This window comes from Vipera berus, assembly GCF_964194415.1.
Source record: "Vipera berus genome assembly, chromosome: W".
Taxonomy (NCBI): domain Eukaryota; kingdom Metazoa; phylum Chordata; class Lepidosauria; order Squamata; family Viperidae; genus Vipera; species Vipera berus.
The window spans coordinates 53,329,459-53,345,633 of record NC_138210.1 but is presented as its reverse complement, the minus strand read 5'-3'; the positions used below and the strand labels follow the sequence as shown (position 1 = coordinate 53,345,633).

The window sequence follows — 16,175 nt, the reverse complement described above, 5'->3', positions numbered from 1 at the left end:
ACGGTGACCCAGCCGGAGAATTCTGTTGTGGACCTGATGGAGATAATAATGCAATATGGGAAGGTTTCTGGATTTAAAGTTAATGCACAAAAAACTAAAATTCTGGCCAAAAATATGACAGTATCGCAAAAGGCTCTTTTAGAAGGATTAACTGGATTTGAGATTGCTAAAAAGGTCAAATATTTGGGGGTGTTTTTGTCACCCTCTAATACAAAGTTATATAAAAATAACTATGAAAAACTATGGGGAAAAATTCAAAAAGAAATGGAGAGTTGGGAAAAATTGCAATTGTCTTTGCTGGGAAGAATCGCAGCAGTGAAAATGAATGTCCTGCCTAAATTTCTATTCTTATTTCAAATGATACCGGTTCTTAAAAAAGATTCTAATTTGGAAGAATGGCAACGGGGTATCAATAAATTTGTTTGGACAGGGAAAAGGCCACGAGTTAAACTTAAGATTATGCAAGATATTCGTGAAAGAGGTGGTCTCAAAATGCCTAATCTTAAATTATATTATGAAGCTGCTGCGTTATCAGGAATAAGTGATTGGATTAATTTGACACAAGAGAGATTATTAAATCTTGAGGGCCACGACTTGTTATTTGGCTGGCATGCATATTTGTTGTATGATAAGAAGGTAGATAATGTATTTAAAGTGCATATTCTAAGACAGGCATTGTTGAGAGTTTGGAAGAAGTATAGACATAAGTTAGACTGCAAGATGCCATTGTGGGCAATTCCAAAACACGCAATAGAAAACATAAATGTTGGTTTCAAACATGATGTGACTACGTATAAGGAGATTTTAAGCTTGGAAAGAAGTGTCTGGTGTTTAAAATCGTATAACCTCTTGCGAGATGAGAAGATTGTTCAAACTTGGTTTCAATATACTCAGTTACGGGCCAGGTGGAAAGAAGATCAGAAAACTGGTTTTGCAATGACTGATGAAAATTTGATAAAGCAAATTAGAAATCAGGGTCCAGCACATATCAAACGAATATATCTTGCATTGATAGAAATTGACTCAGAAACAGAACTTGTTAAAGATTGTATGATAAAATGGGCTCAGAATATCCAAGAAGTTATTACAATGGACACATGGGAAAAGATCTGGGTGAGGAACGTAAAATTTACACAAGCTCAAAACCTGAGAGAACTTTTATAAAATGTTTTATAGATGGCATTTAGATCCCAAAAAGCTTGCAAGTATGTATCCGAATTATCAGCCAAAATGCTGGAGGTGTGGTGGCGAAGATGCAACATATTTTCACATATGGTGGACCTGCAAAAAGGTTAAGGCTTTTTGGATAAAAATTTGGTGGAATATGCAGAAGATCTTCAAGCAAAGGATAAAGTTTTGTCCGCAATTGTTTTTGTTGGGTATAATTACAGATGCTACTGTTGTGGACACTAAGTTTATGTTGAATTTAATTACAGCAGCAAGACTTTTAATAGGTCAATATTGGAAGAAGGAGGAACTGCCGACTATAGGAGAATGGACTTTAAAGGTTTCTGACCTGGCGGAAATGGCAAAGATCTCGGCTTATTTGAAAGATCATTCGCAAGAACGTTATATTATGGAGTGGAAAAAATGGATTGAATATATCCAGAACAAATATGGGACTAAAAAGTTTCATTTAGCATTTGAATAAGTCTTCCTTTTTATTTTATTTTCTTTTTATATGTAATATTAGTATTGTTTGTAGTTATCTTATATGAGCTAGAGAGTGATAGATTTAAGAATTTATTGATGGTAGCATATGGATGTTTATGATTGTTCTTTGTTTTTATACCTTGTACTTAGCTCTGGGAAGTCGGGGGGGGAGGGGGAAGGGGGGGAGGGGTAGGGAGGGACAGGTAGGGGTGGGGGGAGGGGGGGATTGTTAAAGATAAAATGTATTTTAAAACTTTTCAATAAAAAAAATAAATAAATACATTGTTGGTTGCCAAGTGCCCAGATTTTGATCACGTGATCCTAGGGATGCTGTGATGGTTGTAAGTGTAAGGACCTGTCATAAGTCAGGGGTTTTTTTTCAGTGCCATTGAAACTCTGAATGCTTGCTAAATGAAATGTTGTTGAGATTCTACCTCTGTATGGTTATTTCAACTGACATTCTTTCCCTATAAAAGATTTTAGGAATAATTGACAAGACACTACGAATCCTCCAATATGATGTGCCTTTATGGTCCTAGGTTTGCTGTTTGAAAAACGGCAGCCAAGGGTTTCATTGGTAAGTGTGAGCTCCGAAGTCATGAGAAATGAAGAATGGACCTACCTGTATGTAGCAAGTTAACACCTGGGAGCTGTAGCTTATGAATGCCAGGGCTTTTTTTGTCATAGAACGCTCAGAATGGAGTTCCGGCACCTTTTTTGGATGGAACCTTGTAGGGTAGGCAACTCACATGTGTGAGTTCCGGCACCTTTTTCTTTTACAAAAAAAGCACTGATGAATGCTATTTATGTATTACAAAAGGGAATTGTTCCACTTGCTGTATTTGAATTTTAAAATAGGTTAGCAGATAGTGGACTAATAGAAGAGAATATTTGTAGCTCACAGTTGAACTGTAGGATCTTTGGTGCTCTCTGAGGTTGATGGTTTTCTTGCAGACATTTCGTTTATTTATTTATTTATTTTTGGGACTTATATGCCGCCCTATCTCCCGAAGGACTCAGGGCGGCTAACAACAATAAAAACAACAATACAAAAGTTAAAAGAAATTAAATAAACAGCCCCAATAAATAAGTTAAACTAAACAATTAAAATTAAAAAAAACATTTTAAAAAACCCTGTCGTCAGTCCAGGTCAGCCTGATGAAAAAGGAGATCCGGGGCCATCCGGAGCTCATGGGGGAGCTGGTTCCACAGGGCTGGTGCTCCCACAGAGAAGGCCCTCCCCCTGGGGGTCGCCAGCCAGCCGACATTGTCTAGCCGACGGCACCCTGAGGAGGCCCTCTCTGTGTGAGCGCACTGGGCAATGGGAAGTCGTTCCCGGCAGTAGACGGTCCTGCAAATATCCCAGGCCTAGGCCATGTAGGGCTTTAAAGGTAAGTACCAGCACCTTAAGGGAATGGGGTTTGCAAATCATGCTCCCTTCTACCACTGATGTTGTTACTTAGTTTGGTAACGAAATGTTTGCAAGAAAACCATCAACCTCAGAGAGCACCAAGGACGCACAGACGCTGGACCTTTTAGGTGGTTTTTGGAATGAAGAGATCTTAATCCCACAATTTATCATATTGCTAATTTCTTTCTTTCTTTCTACAAATAATACAACTCAGGATAACAAAAACTGCTTTCCATCCTTCATTGAAGAATTCTAGGAAACCGCAAGATGAAATATGGGCTGCTACTGCTAACAGAACAAATAATGGGACTTGGAGAGAAAAAAAGGAACACTGTTTTGGAGTTGTATTTTGTCTTTCATATGATACACAAAAGAGACACATACTGATTTCCCCCTGCCTGTTCATCACATGCTGCCTTTTCACATCTCTTGTTTGTTTGTTTGTTTTGCTTCCTGTCCAACTTGGGAGCCCCTATTTATTTTCCTTGGGGGTGTACTGGATGAGGTGCATTATTGCTTCATTCTTCATCACTCCATCAATAAACTCCCTTTCAGCAATTTTGTCTGTAAAAACAAAACCAATGTGTTACAATTAAATGAATATTTAGGTAGCATGAAATATAAAGAAGGGAGCAGGGCAGAGGACTAAAGGTGAAGACGCTCGCCTCCCATTTGGAAGATTGAGAGTTTGATCCTAGGTAGCGGCAGATGTTTCTTCTCTCAGAAAGAGAAAATATTTGCTGTGAACTCTGTGTAGGTGTCAGGAAGGGCATCTGGCCAGTAAATGCTCAGCTCTACCCAGTCACCCTGACCCGACCCCTAATTAAAGGGACTACAGCATCATAAAAAAGAAAAACCCAAAATATAAGGAAGGAATCAATGAGGGCTAATTGGTAACAAGTAGAAGTTAAGAGATACATAATATAAATTATTTAAATGTTTTTAGGCCCAGACCATTTCCTGGGTATTAAATCAGTACAGAACAAGAGATAGCTAGATGTGCAACAGAAAAGTTGAATAGTTTTCACAACATCACTTGGAATGGATGTTACAGACATTCCTGTATTAATTGTGAACAGTTGGAGATTATGAAACTAGAAGAGCTACCATATCTGGGGGTGCAAATTTTTAGGCAGCTACTAGATGGTAGCAAAGCATCTCTTTGCTGCCTTTTCTGCCTATCTGTGCTGCTATCTACTGGTCTTTCAGATTCCTACAGCCCAGATATGGTAGTCCTGATGATGGTTGCTATCTTCTGAGAAAGTCTATGTAATCTTGGGAAAAGGTATAAAAATAGGTAAGCTTTCAGGATGGAGAACTCTACCCCCTTTTCCCATTCTGTATTATGCAAATATTTAATGCAACTAAGAAGCAGGCCAAATCTTTCAAAAAATATTTATCGGACTAGCTTCAAAATGGTAAATATTTTGGGAAAGAATCAGTAAGTATAGATTCAATTCAGATTAATTTGACTAAAATTATGCTACTTGGGTTCAAACATTAAATCTAATTATAAGGTGATTTCTTTGAGGTGGAGTAGTGAGTTGCATGAAACCACTCTTCTAATTTGTTAACTATAGTTTATTTATTTATTAAATTTATGTCCTTAACCAGTCAACTCTGGTTTAACCATGGTTAAGAAACCAAGTGGTTGTATATAATATGAAGCTAATTCTTGACCATTCTTAATTTCGAGATGGGCCAGAATAGGTTTTTACTGTATAACCCTTGGAAAGTTATGACAAGGTGAGTGAGTTGCAATCTGCCCTTTTTGATTTTGTAAGACAGAACCGTAATATCTTACTTTATGCATAGCTAAAACATTGTAGGGTGACATAGCAGATAAGGTATTATCCTCAAAGGACGGCAAGATTCTTAGACCGGTGTGCCTTTGCCAAAATAGGATCCAAGCTGGAAAGGTACTTTAATATCTCTTTCTTTGTAGATAAGTGAAAAAGAGGTCTTCCACTGATATAAAATGAGAGAACCCTTAAAAGGAGGGGGGAGGAATCATTTTATCTACAGTTCAAACATTGGGTTTGGGATGTGTTCTTCAATTGGCCAAAATCATTTGAGTCATCAAACATCTAGAAAGTACGCTCAGTAACTTTATATGCAACAGTTCATATCATCCCATAATACACTTAGCATGATCTTGTTAATGCCTAATTGCACATTCAGGTGTGTTTGCCACATTATAATATAAGTCCCATTAAATAAATAAATAAATAATGAATTCAGGTTATTTGAGCTTAATCTCTTGCACAGACTTTGCTTCTGGCTAGCCTGAACCGGTTCTGATCAGAATCCACAATCCACATGGGAAATTTGCTTGCTACTAGAAACAATCAAAGGCACTCCTTGTTACTGAAAACAGGTACTCAAAGAGGCCACCTTCTCCTGCTCCCACCAAAAGTCCTGGATTATGAGAAGAAGACACCGGTTCTAGTCTACCCTCAAACCACTTAGTGGCTTTGGGCTGTCCCTCCCTCAGGTTGTAGAGACAAAATAGTAAAAAAATCTTCCTCCAAAGTAAGCTTTTATAGAACAGGTGCACATTGTTTTATATGTAGATCAGTATATGTAAAGTTCTATAACTAGTAAAAATAAGTAGTAGGGTTGGGCGATGAAAGGCAAATTTACCAGCATCTCCCTTTCCAAAATATGCCCACAGCTTGTCAGCCCGTTTCTGCGGGGTGTTTTCATCCTCAGGCAGGCCTTTCTGTTCTTCTGGAGGAATCATCTTAAATATTGCCTGGCAGAATAAACAGGAAAAAATAAATTATAGTCCTTTCTATACAGCTAAGCTTCTTGATGTTTTAAATCTTTGCACAGAATACCTGGAGCCACTGATTCTCAGTAACAAACGGCTTACCTGCCAGAGTTGTAGAAGAGCCAGGAGCCCTGCCCTCAGCATCTAATCTGGTCCTGGTCCTCTAAACTTCTATGGTCCCCATGGGTAAGGTTTCTGAATGGTACTCAGAGCGGTAGGCTTGCAAATACCTGCCTTATTTAGGAACTGTAAAGCTTGGGGAATCATCTAAATTTAAAAGGACATGTACATAGGAGAGGAAAGGAAGGTAAAGGTAACGTGGAAAAAGGAGGAGAGATTGAGCGACTACAGAAAGATAACAATTGGAACAGTTTGCCAGCATAGCAAAAGTGTGTAAGAGAGAGGATTTTTAAAATCACATTTATTCCCCTGTGTTCTTGTTTGCAGCCCAGACATAGCAAAGTCAGGGAAGGAGGTGCTGGCTTTGTACCCTCGTGTTGTCAGTTTTGCAGGTAGGAGTAAGAATTTCCCAGCTCCTGCAATGAGAATTTTTTCTTGCACATTTATCATAATTACAACACCTGATTGCTTAAAGCTGATGTCTTTGAGTCAGGTGTAGCTTCTGATGTCTTCGTTGGCATGGCTCGTGGTTTCCAGAAAACCATTATGGAAGTGGTTTGCCATTGCCTTATTCTGGAATGTTGAGTTCCCAGAATGGCTTTTCGAGTTCTTGGTTGGTCACTCACTCAAAAAAATATTTAAAGGACTCAGATATACTAGTTTACAGCTGAGTTACAGAATCTGTGACTATAGAATCATTGGCCTAGGGCAGGGGTAGGCAACCTCGGCTCTTTTATGACTCATGGACTTCAACTCCCAGAATTCCTGAGCCAGCATGGCTGGCTCAGGAATTCTGGGAGTTGAAGTCCATGAGTCATAAAAGAGCCAGGTTGCTTACCCCTGGCCTAGGGTTCAAGGTAATACAATCAACATCTGAAGATCTTTAGATTCCTTGCCTTTCACTTTAACTCTACTATATCTAGTAGAGTTATTTAGTAGTGTAACCAGCTCCCTACGAGCAGAGTGATAGGAATTCTAGTAAATGTACCGTATTTGGGCTGCAAATATCCAGATGTTCACTTGATGGCAAATAGTCCAGATATCATATCCTTGAAGTTGAAGAGCATCAATGCATCATGGAGACTTAGTTGTGTATTTTGACTTATGGTGGTATCTTTTATATGTGTGGGACTGCAACTCTCACAATTCCCAGCCAGCAAAACTGCCAGTTCTACCATTAGATTATGGATATAAGTCTTGGCAATTATTTGTGTGCTGAAGAGCATGAAATATGGATTCTGTGTCCTGGAATGACGGTCTGGTACATTTGGAAGAGAAGCATGACGTGGCTTAGCCTGTTCAGCAACACTTTTTCATCTTCCAAACTGAATCTCAATGTTGAAAGAGGCTGATCAGTTAGAGCTGCTTCACTGAAACTTCTCTCTTGCAGCCAGTTACAAATATCTGATTCTTATATGATGATGTAGTCATGATAGGCAGTTGTGGTTCTTCAAGTGTTGACTACATCTCCCATCATCGTTCATCATTTTTCATCTGGGTAGAAGGTAGAATTCTAAAATATCTGGAGGCCCCCCTCCCCATCTGTGATGCCCCTGATTTTTCTGCTGTTCATCCATAAGACAAGGTCAATCAAAAGATGGAGCGTATCCGTTTAAGATCTTGGGTTTGTTGCCTCTTTGTCTGACTGGAAGGGCTGGGGGATGCTTAGCATGGGATCCCCCTAATGGCCGACATCATAAAAAAAAACTAGATGTTAGTGGTTCATCTTGTGAGCTTTAACTGTGAGCCTTTCCTAGCTAATCATCCTCCAAGAACGTTGGAACCAGAATTCCTGAAATGTCCATCTGACCATGCCAGTTCTGGGGAATTCTCAATTGTCCTATAAGCAAAAACATGAGCTCAATAACATCCGATTACAAATTGGCTGCTCATCCGAGGTCACCCGAGTTCTTATCCAATCTTCTTTCAGTTTATCCCAGATTGATCTTGTAAGCCCTTCTCTGACAGAGACTTAAAGATTCCCTGCATTCAGTCTTTTTAGAATTCCCGTCTGCCGTTGCCAGCACAAAATCTGCTGGGCTGCTTACGTATTTGCTCTCGTGTTTGTAAAGACTATTGAATCTAATCCTGTGCCTTTGATGAAGCAGCCTTACCGTACAAAAGATAAATTGGTTTTTCCACGTTTGCCCACAAGCACCCCCATAGTTTCTTTCTCTCACTCTCTCTCATTTGTTCTGATAGAGTTGCTAAATTTAAAACTTTGTATGTGTCCTCTTTTTTATGCTTTGAATTACAGCTTGACACCTACCAATTAAGCAGATCAAGTTGTTTTCTTCACACATTTCTATGCCGTTAAGCCTTTTATTTCTGCTTATTAAATGCCTGCTGGTAAAGGTGCAGGAGCAGAAACAATTAAGTCACAACTCGCTCACCATTTGCTGAGAGGAAGGAAAGTGACCTTGAAGGAGTTGATAGAATTGTGCCAGCTCTGTCGACAAGGGGCAAAACAGCTTTTAAATTCACAACAAACAGATAATATTCTGAAGAGGTTCAGCCGGACACTCCCCTAATTCGCTGAACTATAAGTAGTAGGAGGGGGTAAAACTTAACCAGAATTATAAGATTCTCTTCTTCTTGTTGTTGTTAGTTGTGAAGTCGTGTCCGACCCATCGCGACCCCATGGACAATGTTCCTCCAGGCCTTCCTGTCCTCTACCTTCTCCTGGAGTCCATTTAGGCTCACGCCTACTGCTTCAGTGACTCCATCCAGCCACCTCATTCTCTTGTCGTCCCCTTCTTCTCTTGCCCTCAACCTTTCCCAGCATTAGGCTCTTCTCCAGTGAGTCCTTCCTTCTCATTAGGTGGCCAAAGTATTTTTTTTTAATTTCCATTTATATCCCGCCCTTCTCCGAAGACTCAGGGCGGCTTACAAGCTTAGCAGTAGCCTTCATTCTATGTATATGCCTGCTTATTAGGGCTTTCACACACACCCCAAGCGGCATTATTACAAAGTCAGCTTAATTGCCCCCAACAATCTGGGTCCTCATTTTACCTACCTCAGAAGGATTGAAGGCTGAGTCAACCTTGAGCCTGGTGGGACGCGAACCTGCACTAATTGCAGGCAGCTGGTGTTACTTAAGGAGGCATTAGCCCACTGCTCCACCAAGGCTCTTATATTTGAGTTTCAACTTCAGGATCTGGCCTTCTAAAGAGCAGTCAGGGTTGATCTCCTCTAGGACTGACCGGTTTGATCGCCTTGCAGTCCAAAGGACTCGCAGGAGTCTTCTCCAGCACCATAGCTCAAAGGCCTCAATTCTTTGGCGCTCAGCCTTTCTTATGGTCCAACTTTCACAGCCATACATTGCAACTGGGAAGACCATAGCCTTGACTATACACGCTTTTGTTGGCAGGGTGATGTCAATAAAAGTCATTTTAGTCTTCTTGTGGACTTGATTTCATTATTTGGTCTACTTGTAAGGGATGACATCAATCTTTCCTCCAACAACAACCCTGTGAGGTGGGTTGGTCTGAGAAGAAAGCGGTTGGGCCAAAAACACCTATCTGGTTTCTTTGCTTAAGGGAGAATAAGAGTTGCTAGTTTCTAGTTAAGCACCTTAATTGTGGCACCATGCAAGTTTAATGCAGCGTTTTCCAGCCTTGGGAACTTTAAAACATGTGGACTTCAACTCCCAGGATTTTCCAGCCTGGCTCTTTGAATTTCTACATAGCTTGAAGTGTTCTAAATATGTACACAGAACCTGTATGTAGTGTGCCATAAGTGTGCCTTTAAGACTTATAAACTTATTTGGGATAAACTAGAGCCTCTGTATAGAATTTATTCCTTTTAGCATCAAGGAGGCAAAACATTTCTAGTTGTTGTTGTTAGCTGCGAAGTCGTGTCCGACCCATCGCGACCCTATGGACAACATTCCTCCAGGCCTTCCTGTCCTCTACCATCTTCTGGAGTCCATTTAAGCTCACGCCTACTGCTTCAGTGACTCCATCCAGCCACCTCATTCTCTGTCGTCCCCTTCTTCTATTGCCCTCGATCTTTCCCAGCATTAGGCTCTTCTCCAGTGAGTCCTTCCTTCTCATTAGGTGGCCAAAGTACTTGAGTTTTAGCTTCAGGATCTGGCCTTCTAAAGAGCAGTCAGGATTGATCTCCTCTAGGACTGACCGGTTTGATCGCCTTGCGGTCCAAGGGACTCGCAGGAGTCTTCTCCAGCACCACAGTTCAAAGGCCTCAATTCTTTGGCGCTCAGCCTTTCTTATGGTCCAACTTTCACTGCCATACATTGCAACTGGGAAGACCATAGCCTTGACTATACGCACTTTTGTTGACAGGGTGATGTCTCTGCTTTTTAGTGTGCTGTCTAGATTTGCCATGGCTTTCCTCCCCAGGAGCAAGCGTCTTTTAATTTCTTGGCTACAGTCCCCATCTGCAGTGATCTTGGAGCCCAGGAAAATAAAATCTGTCACTACCTCCATTTCTTCCCCATCTATTTGCCAGGAGTTGAGAGGGCCAGATGCCATGATCTTGGTTTTCTTAATGTTAAGTTTCAACCCAACTTTTGCACTCTCCTTCTTCACCTGCAACAAGAGGCTCTTTAGTTCTTCTTCACTTTCTGCCATTAGAGTGGTATCATCTGCGTATCTTAGGTTGTTGATATTTCTTCCGGCAATCTTAATTCCAACTTTTGATTCATCTAGCCCTGCCTTTCTCATGATGTGCTCTGCATATAAGTTAAATAGGCAGGGCGACAGTATACAGCCTTGCCGGACTCCTTTCCCAATTTTGAACCAATCAGTGGTTCCGTGTCCAGTTCTCACTGTTGCTTCTTGACCCGCATATAGGTTTCTCAAGAGACAAATAAGATGGTCTGGTACTCCCATCTCTTTAAGAACTTGCCACAGTTTGTTATGATCCACACAATCAAAGGCTTTAGCATAGTCAATGAAGCAGAAGTAGATGTTTTTCTGGAACTCCCTAGCTTTCTCCATGATCCAGCGTATGTTGGCAATTTGATCTCTAGTTCCTCTGCCTCTTCGAAATCCTGCCTGCACTTCTGGTAGTTCTCGATCCACATACTGCTGAAGTCTAGCTTGTAGGATTTTAAGCATGACTTTACTAGCATGAGAAATGAGTGCAATGGTGCGATAGTTTGAACATTCTTTGGCACTAGTTAAGAGTGGTTAATTGCTTTGATTTTATTTTCATTCTTCAAAGCCAAGTTCCTAGTGCTTATAACTTTTTAGAAGACTAATTGAAGATGTGTTAACAATTTCCACTGGTAGGTGACACCAATCAGTACCTAAATAAGATCCAAAATTCGTAAATCCTGCCTATGAAAAAGATGCCTAATTGGTAAAAACTAGTTTTGTTGTGGTTTCGTCAAGTGAACTTTGGCTTTAGAAAATTAGGAATTTTTGAAGTGCAATATACACATGCACACCCCCTGCATATTAATAAACTAATGTACAGCATGAGGCTAATATGTCACATTAAAATTAAATAATTGGATTCAACCAAGCAGGTGATAAATGTATAGAGTGTTAGAGATTGACTACCGCACAGCCTAATTTTTCATCTGTGAAATGGAGCAATACAGGCCTATCTTAAAAGCAGTATAGGTAACAGGGCCTGCCCATCATGGCCCTAAGTCTTGATGGTCATAAAATGGATCACCCACATCACTGACCTGATTTTATGACCTTTTTTGGTGGGAATCGTTAAGCAAACACCATGATCATTAAGTGAATGTCACACTCCTTAAACAAACCAAAGGTTCGCTGTGGGCAGCTTTTGTTCAAAAATGGGAAGTAAATGCCAGTTTGGGGCTAAATCTTCATAAAACATGGTCACATGATGGCTGGATGATACACACAGCTGTAAATTTTATTTATAATTTTATTATTGTAAGCCGCCTAGAGTAGCCCACGGCAAAAAGGAGGCTAAATAAATAAATAAATAAATGCAAGTTGGTTGCCAAACACCCAAAATGTGGACATGTGACTGTGGTTCAGTTGTCGGAACTGCAGAACTGGGTCATAAATACCCCCAGGGAGCAGTGGTGGGATTCAAACAGGGCTTTTTTTCTCATAGAACGCTCAGAACGGAGTTCCGGCACCTTTTTTGGATGGAACCTTGTAGGGTAGGCAAGGCAGGTTGTATGACATGTGTGAGTTCCGGCACCTTTTTCTTTTACAAAAAAAGCACTGGATTCAAATATGTGAACAACCGGTTCTCTGTGTGGATGCCACTTCCGGAAGTCCGTTCTGGGTCTGGGCAACAAAAAATTAGCTACCGCTTCTGCCAAACTGGTGCGAACTGGCTGAATCTCACAACTGCCAGGGAGGTTCATTGTAACTTTGAACTGTCACTTACCAGTCGTAAGTCATAACTATATCATAAGAGAATATTTTGTTCTCAGTTGTGATTTTCAGGCATTCCGAAGGCTCCGTAGCAGAAAATATTGTACAGAGGCACCTCCAAATTTCACAGCTTGTGGTCTATTATTGCTGTCCTGAACCTTTCATTCCAGATTTCCTGTACATTGTACAGCTAATACCCTTTCCAACTGTTCATTTCTACACAGCTATCTCTATCCAACTATTTGCCTAGCTTAGTTTCAACAAGAAGCCAACTTGGGCTTGATATTTATTTTATTTATTGCCCTTATACACCACCAGATGCAACAAAACCGTGACATCTGATGGTTTACACTGTAAAAATATAAAAGCCAATGAAAACATTTCTAAAAAACATAAGGCAATGAATGCATTTGTGACTAAGAGCTAGGACTTGTGTTTCCACTGAAGAATTTTTGCAAGAAGTTACGGATTCGACATACTTGTTTGGATTGAAAAAAAAAGGAAAAGGAAAGCTTATTTCAAAACCACCATTTCCCAGACGGTCTGCTTTGTCCCATTAAGCCGAGATGGGGAACGATGGCCCCCTTTATGACTTGTGGACTTCAACTTCCAGAATTCCTGGGTCCGCTTTTGTTCCCTTTGTTTCTCCCCTCTATTAAAAATAATAGTAAAAATAATTAGGTCTTTGCCTGGATCTGAAAAACCAACATGGTCTCATGCCTTTATCTTCTTAAGATCAGAGGAATGGACTCCTGGTTGAAATAACAAAATTGAAAGCACAAATACTGTACGGAGAGAATCCGAGCTTTAGGTTCACCTAATCCAATATTCATGTTTGATTGCTTTGTTCTTCTGTGCTTTGTGGTGCACAATTGGGAGGGAGCTCTAGAAGCTGGAAAAGTAGAACTAAAATGACTTTTTTTCTTTAAAAAAATAAAACCTTTTCTCTCAGAAAGGCGTGGGTTGACACCCAAGAGAGAAAATTATGAGGGGATTTAGAACGATTTCTATTGTAAGAATCGTGCTCATCCTATTAAATAAGCACAATCAGTTTCACCTCTCCGCATATGGGAAGGGCTAATCCATCTGGCTGCAGGAGACAAATATTAGCCTACATAATCCATTAATTTACCATCACCTAGAAGTAGATTGAGAAAGCCACACAACCATTAACTATTATTCCCTCTTGATGATTACAACTGTTTTTAGTTTGGCAAGTGACCCAGCCTCTCATAAGAATGACAGTTTGTATGGCTTGAGCTGGTCCAGACAGGATGAGATCTGAGACCAGTTAAGTTGAACAGGATCTTATACTTGAATGGCAAGAACTGGATTTTCCAAGTTTCCATCTACTAAAGTAGGCTTATTCTAAAGGACGTAATTCAAGGGAAGTTGATGCAAGCTTCACAGGGACCAGACAGTAACAGGAAGGAACTTTTTCCACAAGCTTTCCTCACCAAAACCATTATGGACATCCACAGTTAGCTATCACTGTATTATTGTGCAAGAAGACATTTTAATTATAGATTGGGCAATGTCCAACCCTTAAGAGCTGTCCTGAAGTCCTCCCAACTCCCTGTCCCTTCCACGCGACACCACCTCCATTTCCCTGAATATCCTCAGCACTCACTGCAATGATCTCGAGAACTTCGTTCTTGCTGATCTCTCCGCTGCGGTCTACATCGAAAAGCGAGAAAGCCCATTCCAGCTTAAGGTCAGTCTTGCCCGATGAGGTCAGATGCAATGCGATGATGTACTCCCGGAAATCAAGAGTCCCATCATCATTGGTGTCAAAGCTTCGGAAGACATGCCGAGCATAGACTTTGGGGTCAGAGTTGGGGAAGAAATTGCCGTAGATCTTTTCAAAGTCAGCTTTACCGATGCGCCCGTCAGGGCATTGTTTTTTGAAGGCCTCGTACCATTTGACCAGCTCGTCCTCTGAGTACTTTGTGTTCATTTTCAGATCATCAAGGATCTCCTTGGAGATCATCCCACTCTTCTTATTTCCCATTGTTTGGTTGGACGCTCACCTTCCTAACAACGCTTCACCAAATGCGGCTAGAACTAGCCTGTTTTCTCTTATCTCCACTGAGCTAGTGGAAGGGCAGGTGACCAGAATACCTTCTTATATAGACTGCTTGGGATGGGCCTTTGAACCTGCTCCTTGCCTCCCCTAATGGTCATGAATGCACAAACCCGGATATCACACATATAAAGGGAGAGACTATTTTGGTTGTGCTGATCACAGTTTCTCCAAGCTCTTTAACACAAAGGAAATCAGCTTTAGACATTACTGGCCTATTCCGCCCTCTGCCTTTTTTTTTAAACAGCCAGCTCTATTTCAGATGGTGTCAGTACCAAGATGGGAACTGGAAAGAACAAACTATGAATGGCGAAAGATGGACAGACAGATGGTCAGGCAATTTTTGTCACTGATGTGTTGGTCCTTAAAAAGCTACTGAAGTATGTTTCAAATAGGTCTTTAGGATTAAATTCTAATAAGGAGAAGGAAGGAAGGAAGGAAGGAAGGAAGGAAGGAAGGAAGGAAGGAAGGAAGGAAGGAAGGAAGGAAGGAAGGAATTATACACCATGTTAAAATGTCTCCTGTCATCCTGCTTGATTCATATGGAAAAAAATATCAGCATCCAAGTGTCTTAAGATATATTCCCTTTCTACATTTTCAAATTGTAATAGTTTTTCCTCTAGAAAAATAGGCATTGTTTTCAGGAAAGCAATGTTGTAAACTTAACAGTAGCTGCACAAAGGTATTTCAGCAGACATGATCTCAGTTACTGTGTAAATGGCTACTCAAGGAATAAAAGAAAGCTTTATTGGGGTTTTTTATGAATGCGTACCACATGTAATGTAAGTACATACATGAACAGGGAGTCCTTAAATTATGGCTACAATTGGAACCATATCCATTGATAAACAAGGTGGTTGTTAAGCGTATCACTGCAGTTATTAAGTGAATCATGCAGTCATTACGCAAATCTAACTTCCCCAGTTGGCTTTGTCAGAAGCTGGCTGGGAAGGTCACAGATGACCCCAGGATGCTGCCTTCGTTGTAAATAGATACTGGTTGCCAAGTACCTGAATTTTGATCTTGTGACCGTGGGGAATGCTATGATGGACATAAGTGCGAGGACCGGTCATAAACCACTTTTTTCAGTGCCATTGTAACTTCAGATGGCCACTAGATGAATGGTTGCAAGTCAAGAATTACCTGTAGTACCCTCTCCTGACAATCTTGTCGATAGTGCCTTTCCTGCCCCATCTCAATTTCCCCTCCAAACTGCAGACACCCCAAGTTATTTATTTTTATTTATTTGCATCCGTTCCTTATTGTTTTTATGAATTACTCAAGGCAGCGAATATGCTCAACGTATCTTCCTCCTCCTATTTTCCCCACAACAACAACCCTGTGAGGTGGGTTTGGCTGAGAGACTGACTGATCCAAAGTCACCCAGCCATCTTCGATGGCTAAGGTGGGACTTGAACTCACATTCTCAACCTTTCTAGCCTGGTGCCTTAACCGCTAGACAAAACTGGCTCTCATAATAATATTTTTCTTCACTGAGAGAGAAAGGCCTCTTGGTAAAATCCTGTCTGTGACATAAGCTCACATAGTCCTCCAAGAGCAGGTAGGAATGTTTCTGTTCCTTTGTGAAGTTGGTTTCCTGAACCATGGTTTAGATAGGTGTCTCTATTATTTTATTTATTTATTTATTTAATTGGATTTGTATACCGCCCTTTCCCGAAGGACTCAGGGCGGTTTACAGGGAATTAAAACAAGAAATACAAAAATTGAAAACAATTAAAAAGATTATAATAGTCCCTGAGAGAATAAAAACCCCAATTAAAATTAAAATTAAAATTAAAGTTA

General features: G+C 40.5%; 1 protein-coding gene across 1 annotated transcript; it reads right to left on the bottom strand.

Moving 5' to 3' along the window:
- Positions 1–3,530: 3,530 nt before the first annotated feature.
- Positions 3,531–14,300, bottom strand: LOC308676775 (visinin-like; the record flags this gene model as incomplete). The annotated part of the gene is made up of 3 exons (XM_081342796.1): positions 3,531–3,628; positions 5,708–5,819; positions 13,920–14,300. The coding sequence occupies 3 exons, from the start codon at positions 14,298–14,300 to the stop codon at positions 3,537–3,539; spliced, it is 585 nt and encodes a 194-aa protein (XP_081198922.1). The 3' UTR covers positions 3,531–3,536.
- Between the last annotated feature and the right edge of the window lie 1,875 nt (positions 14,301–16,175).